Source organism: Esox lucius, chromosome 14, assembly GCF_011004845.1.
Source record: "Esox lucius isolate fEsoLuc1 chromosome 14, fEsoLuc1.pri, whole genome shotgun sequence".
In the NCBI taxonomy this organism is placed as follows: domain Eukaryota; kingdom Metazoa; phylum Chordata; class Actinopteri; order Esociformes; family Esocidae; genus Esox; species Esox lucius.
The window spans coordinates 1,530,842-1,537,500 of NC_047582.1; the positions used below are offsets into that span (position 1 = coordinate 1,530,842).

Below are 6,659 nucleotides of genomic sequence, written 5' to 3' on the forward strand. Positions count from 1 at the left end.
CCTAACACTACTCTGCTCATTTTTTTTATAATATCCCGGCCCATAGCCATCAGGCCCTGGTGCTTTCCCACTTTGAAGTGTGCAAATAGCATCCAGGACCTCTTCCCTGGTAACTGGCCTATTCAGGCACTCCCGCTGTTCTTCTGTAAGAGAGGGGAGACAGATTTGATCCAGGAAGGATTTCCTTATATCATCTGATGTATTGCATTCGGTGGAATATAACTTGTGGTAGAACTGTCTCATAATATTGTAAAACTCTGAACGAGGAATAACCTCGTCCAGAGTAAATGGAAACTTCTTATGAATGAGAATGGTTACTCCTCTACTATGTGAATTGAAGGAATAGAACACCTGGCATCTATCTTCTCCTTAATTTAATGTGTTCCAGATCTGTCAGATGTGTTTCTTGTAGAAGAGCGATTTGTGCATTCTCTTTCTTTAATAAAGATATAATCTTCTGCCTTTTTATGACATGGCCGACCCCCATGACATATAAAGAAATAATCTTAATGTCACTCATGGTTGTTAAATGAAAAAAAAGATATGCCAATAATGCACAGGCCAAATAAGGTTCAGGGTCCTGAGCAATGAGACGATAAATATATATTTGGCAGGGTATAATGGTGGTGAGGAGGGAGTTTTACAATTCAGAGCACTGTGAACAAAAAAATTGCCTCTGAATGATGGGCACTGAACACAGAAATAGGCTTCAACCGGCCTAAGAAAAAACAAAAAACGCAACCACAAAAAAACAGGTTTGTGTAACAGTTACAAATGGTTGTATGATGCTGAAAGTGCAGGTAACACCGAAGAAGAGCAACAGCCTCAATCTCTTCAAGAAATTCCCGCCCCCATGACCCAGATATATTCACATCCCTTTAGAGCCCAAAAATAATAATTAAAGCTCCTCAGGGTTATGAGGCTCTAGTCAACAGCTCCAAATTACAGACATCCCGTTTTTTATCAGACTAAGCTTAATTCAACTTTAACCTTTTGGGTTAACATCACAGCCGTTACAGCCCTGACTTATATTATAAGTGCAAAATGGCTATAATAGCAAAACATGATTTTTTTTCACGTTTAATGTGCACATATGAATTTAGACTTTAATACAGCAGTTCTAACAAAAATATCTCGTCACCTAATATACTGTATATTTACCCAGCGATAATCGTTGCACAGTTCACGGCAGTCCATCCACAAATGCCTGCGCAGCTCGGGGGGACTGGAAAGCATGTTTCTCTCCATTGTACGCAAAGGTTAGGACGGCAGGGAACTGCATGGAGAAGCGGATGTTCAGTCCGATTAGACGTTGCGCCGCTTCTCCTTCACTGCAGCTGAGAAATCCTGCTGAATGTACAGCTTCTGTCCCTCATATGTCAGCTGTCGTCTCTCCCTCAGTGCAGCGATGATCTGCTGTTTCTCCCCGTAGTTGTGCAGTTTGATGATGACTGGGGCGATCGCTGCGAGCGGGTCCAAGCCTTCTGTGCTCCCGGTCTATTTTAATTCTGCACCATTTAGTATCCAAGTTCAGTATTTTCGGCAGCCAGCGTTCAAAGAAAGCAACAGGTTGCTCACCTTCAGCTCCTTCCTTTAAGCCAACAACCCTGAGATTGTCCCGTCTTGTCCTGTTCTCCAAGTCGTCCGCTTTGTCAGTGCGAGTTTGTAGCTTCTTCTCAACTTCCTGGAGCTTGTTTTCAGTGGTAGCTAGCATGTCCTCCAGTGTATAAACTCGGCCCTCGGCTTCGTCCAGTCTTTTACTGTTGCCTTCCACCCGGGTTGTCATAGCTTCCAGTGCGTTCGCAAATTTGGCCAGCTTCTCCTCTAATAACTTGCCAATGCTCTCAGTAACTAGAACTAGCTGAACTAGCTGTGAGGAGTAGCCACCTGCACCGGAGCCGCCATCTTGCGCCTCCACGTTTGTTCCACCCCTCGTCGTTCTTTGAGATTTACTTGGAATTTCGAGTGGAACCAAGCCAATTTCCTTGCTTTACATCGTTAGGAATCTTAGAGCAGTCAGCAAGATATAAAAATGCCAGTCTGTGGTTGACAAAATGTAAATTATGGTCAAAGACTGACCTCTCAGCTCAGTGACGTCATACTATCCCGATAAAAAGTTTCAGATTTTTTTAATGTTTTGAAGATGAAAATAAGCAACTCTTGAGACATATTTTATATGTTCATCAAAGGAGAGGTCAGGGTCAAGGGTAACGCAGAGGTTTCTTACAGTTTTTTTGGGATACGACCATGCAGCCGTTGAGGTTCACAGTGAGATCTGCTAACAAAGCTCTTTGTTTCTTGGGTCCTAAAACAAGCATTTCTGTTTTTCTTGAGTTTAAAAGCAAGAAATGTTCTGTCATTAATTTCGTAATATCTGAAACCCATGCTTCCAAAGTAGCAAATTTTGGGGCTTCTCCATGCTTCATTGAAATATATAACTGTGTGAGATCAGCATAAATGTGAAAGTTGACATTGTGATTCCGGATTACATCACCCAGAAGCAGCATATATAGTGAGAACAATAATGGGCCCAGAACCGAACCTTGAGGAACACCAAAACATACATTTGACTTGTCAGAGGATATGCCATCCACAGATACGAACTGATATCTTTCAGATAAATAAGATTTAAACCAGGCTAGAGCCTGTCCACGTAGCCCAATATGGGTTTCCAGTCTCTCTAAGAGAAGGGAGTGATCAATAGTGCCAAAAGCAGCACTAAGATCAAGAAGCAACAGAACGGATGCAAAACCTTTGTCTGAGGCCATTAGAAGTTAAATTGTTACCTTCACGAGTGCAGTCTCAGTACTATGATGGGCTCTGAAACCGGACTGCAGTATTTCATAAATGTTATGTCTTCAGGAAGGCATAAAGTTGTTGGAAAAATGTTTTTTAAGATGTTTGAGAGGAACAGGAGGTTCGATATTGGCCTGTAATTGTTTAATATGTTGGGATCCAGATTACATTTTTTCATTTCCCCAAAATTTTTTTTGTACACATCAGGAAGGAAAGGGAGCAATTTATTATGTTCAACATTGGCAGACCTATGTGATGGTAAATGGTAATGTATCGACACTCGGAGTAAGGGACACAGAAACAAAGTTCTCTTTGTACATTATAACCGTTTTATTAATTATTATACACAGAGACTATTATGAGAGACGCGTCAACCGCTTACACACACATAATCGTCTGAGGAGTCTCTAACTCCATATAGCTCATTCAACCATATATATCACATAGGAAAAAGGGGTGTGGTAAGATGCTGCCATCTGTCTCATGTCAATCAAACACATTCCCTTTATTCTATCACACAAGTCAAATGCTATCTTCCCCCACCTTATCCTTCCTGCCATAATGTTTACTGTAGTGTTTACCCAAAGCTTCACACAAAGGACAGCTCTCCTTCCCGCCATAAATTACCTCTTCAATTCTAAGAGTTCTTACAGTATCTGGACAGACAATAGATGCCCCCTATGCAAACACCAGATCCCCCACATTCCTTTACCTATCTAAACAATGGGACTCAAGTCCTTTAATCAGTAAGAATGCATCAGGCTTCAGAAACTTCCCCAACACCTAGCACAGGAAATAGCTCCTTAAGTAATTTTGTTGGAATCAGGTCTAGCTGACAATTTGTGGGTTTAGAACTCATTACTAATAATGTGTTGAGCGATACGGTATCAAAAAATTTACGTTTCCCCATTGACACCTGGTCAGGGAGGTTCAGGACATTCTGAGGACAACTAAGATTTTAGAGACTATAACTATATAAGGAGGAGTCAGTAATATTTTTTCTAATGGTGATGAACTTTTCTTCAAAGTAGTTCATGTATTCATTACAGCTAAAGTGAAGACCCACTTTTTGTTAACTTTGCAACTGTATCAAAGATACATTTTTGATTGTTTTTGTTCGCCTCAATCAGGTTGGAGAAATAAGATGAATGAGCAAATGTGCTAGTCTGAATACTTTCAATTTGGTGGAGTGCCACTTTCGCTCCAATTTTCTGGAGGCTTGCTTGAGTGCTCTAGTTTTGTCTGTGTACCAGGGAGCAAGTTTCTTGTTCATATTTCTTTTGTTTTTAGTGGTGCAACTGTATCTAAAGTATTTTGCAGTGTTGAGTTTAGATCCTCGATTTGATCGTTTACGGATTTATTAACTCTGTCGTTGATGAGCGAATTTATAAGAATATCAAGGAATCTATTTGTAGTCCGAGAATTTGTAGTACAGCTTTTGAAACACATTGTTTGCGGAGCAAGTGGATTTCTTATATAATAAGACAGTGATCCGATAATCCAGGATTCTGGGGGGAAATTATTATATCTACAATATCTATTTCTAAGGTGTGATTTTGGCAGTGTGTTGGACCTGAGACATGTTGGATAATTAGTCAATTATGGCTTCAAAGGCTTTTTGAAGACGATCATTGGACTTTTCCATATGAATACTGAAATCGCCAAAAATTTGAATACTACATGACTACAAAATTAGACAATAATTCTGGAAACTCACTGAGGAACATTGTGTATGGCCCGGGGGGCCTGTAAATAGTAGCTATGTAAAACGATTTATCAGCCTTGTTAACTTTCATGAGTAAAACTTCAAAAGAATGAAAATCAGTGATGTGTTTGAGATTAAATTTATATTTACTGTCATAAATATTAGCAACACCCTCTCCTTTTCAGGATGCACGGGGGATATGATCACTAGTAAAGCCAGGAGGAGAGGCCTCATTTAGGGCAGTGAATGCATCCGGCTTTAGCCATGTTTCACACAAACCAAAAACATCCTTTGCAACTGCCTTTGGAGCAAGGGATCTAACATTTAGGAGTCAGATGCGAGGTGATACAGTCATTTTTATTTATGACCTAGTTCTCCCTCGTGTTGTAGCTACAACAAATACAATGATAAGGCATAGCAATGATACTTAGCGTCGGGTGTTCAGGGGTGAGTAATTCCGTTAATTATGTCCAAAAATAGTTCCGGTGTAGAAAAGTTGGGTAAAAGGTCAATAGTTAAAAGAATGCACGTTCCTGCCATAACACTGTACTACCATTCTTCACAGATGAGGTGGTATGCTTTGCAGTTTCTTTTTTTCTCCATTTCTCTGATAAAGATTCACCTTTATCTCATCTGTCCATAAAACTCTGTTCCACATTCCAAATCTGTCATCAGCTGCTGTTGTTTTCCTTGGCCGACTTGGTTGTAGCAGATTGATCAGTGGTTTCTTTTTCAGGACATTCCAAATTATTCAATTGGCTATGCCCAACTTTGTGCTATGGTTCTACTGGAGTTGCTTTTTCTTTTAGCATCCAAATCTTATAGGAACATTACAATGGCTTTGGACAAGCTCTGAATGGGGACAATGACGTGTTTCGGTCTGCCACCTTTCTGACTGAATAGAAGCAAGACATTTACGTGCAAACTCCTTGCCAAGAGATTGGACCTCTCAGGGACCAATCCCATAGGATTCAATATTTCAGCATTGGGCGCTCCAACTTAAGTGCTGTGTGGTCACCACAGACCTGTCTCTCAATATAAAGTCTTTGCCGCAAAACAATCTTAGTAAGGCTTCTGTTGTGATCACTTTTCATGGTGTGACTGGCCATTGGAACACACTGACAAAACACTGGTTTATGCTCCATAAGGCTAGTGCCGAGAAGCAATCAGGATACCCATAGCCACAGATCTGAGGTTGTGAGTATTTTGTTAGTTGTTTAAAATGGTCTACTCTTTGTGGGGACAATTGCATCATAAGTGGCAATTAAATCTGCATTGAAATAAGGTAGCAAAATGTAAACATTTGACTTTTATTTACAAATTGAAAAAGTTCCTGTAACATTCAAACATATCCGTAATTCTTAAGAGATGAATATATACACTTTAATAATTTCATTAATTACCACTGGCAGAAGTCAGATATTACCATAATAAGATTTACAATGCAAATACTGTGTTCGTATTCTGTCAACTTCCAGCATCAAAATAGCTTACAAATACACATGATTTTGTACGACATAAAATATGAGTTAATTCATCAACTTTCAATAGTTATTTCATAATATTCAAGATTTGATAAAAAAAATTTTTTTTTAGGTAAAACATGAAACCAACTATGTGTTATTGTGTATACACGCATTCATAAGGAGATAGTAGGGGTAGCAGCCAAAGAAGGAGAACTAAAAGCGAACAAAAATAGACTTCAGTTAGGATTTACTATCATGAAACAAGATGCTGGTTTACAGGAAACCTAATTAAGCCTTGTCCTAGACTGAAGTACTTTCAAGTAAAAAATCTCCATTGAGTATGTTTTTACTCCTGAAAAAGGCTTAATCTGGATACAGCAAACCAGACGAAAATGTTTTAAGGCATTTATTGAACATTGAGCAGTGGCTCAAACAACTGGGGTGTATACATTTTGCCCAAAAATATAGCTGCAGGATGTTTTGTAAAAAATTAGTTGGACAAATTCCAGTAGGTCTCTCCCCTTTCATTCAGTGTGAAAAAACAGGGGTGACCAAATACCTAATAAAACCACGGGTTTGATCAAACATTTTGCAACCCAAACTGTGTGAACTCTCCAGTCTCCATAATTTTTCTTCTCTTACCAACAGGGGAGGACAATATTTTGCAGCATCTTTTCTTTGAAAGGTTGCTA

General features: G+C 39.4%; 1 protein-coding gene across 7 annotated transcripts in view; it reads right to left on the reverse strand.

Annotated features, from left to right (window-relative positions):
• Positions 1-5,797: 5,797 nt before the first annotated feature.
• The window catches only part of ptpn13 (protein tyrosine phosphatase non-receptor type 13), a 151,613-nt gene continuing 150,751 nt past the window's right edge, over positions 5,798-6,659 (reverse strand). For all 7 annotated transcript variants that reach the window (XM_034296911.1, XM_034296908.1, XM_034296907.1 and 4 more), the window contains one exon: positions 5,798-6,659. This exon is cut by the window's right edge and continues 75 nt beyond it. In XM_034296911.1, coding sequence (XP_034152802.1) covers positions 6,657-6,659 — 3 coding nt within the window. In that variant the 3' untranslated portion in view covers positions 5,798-6,656.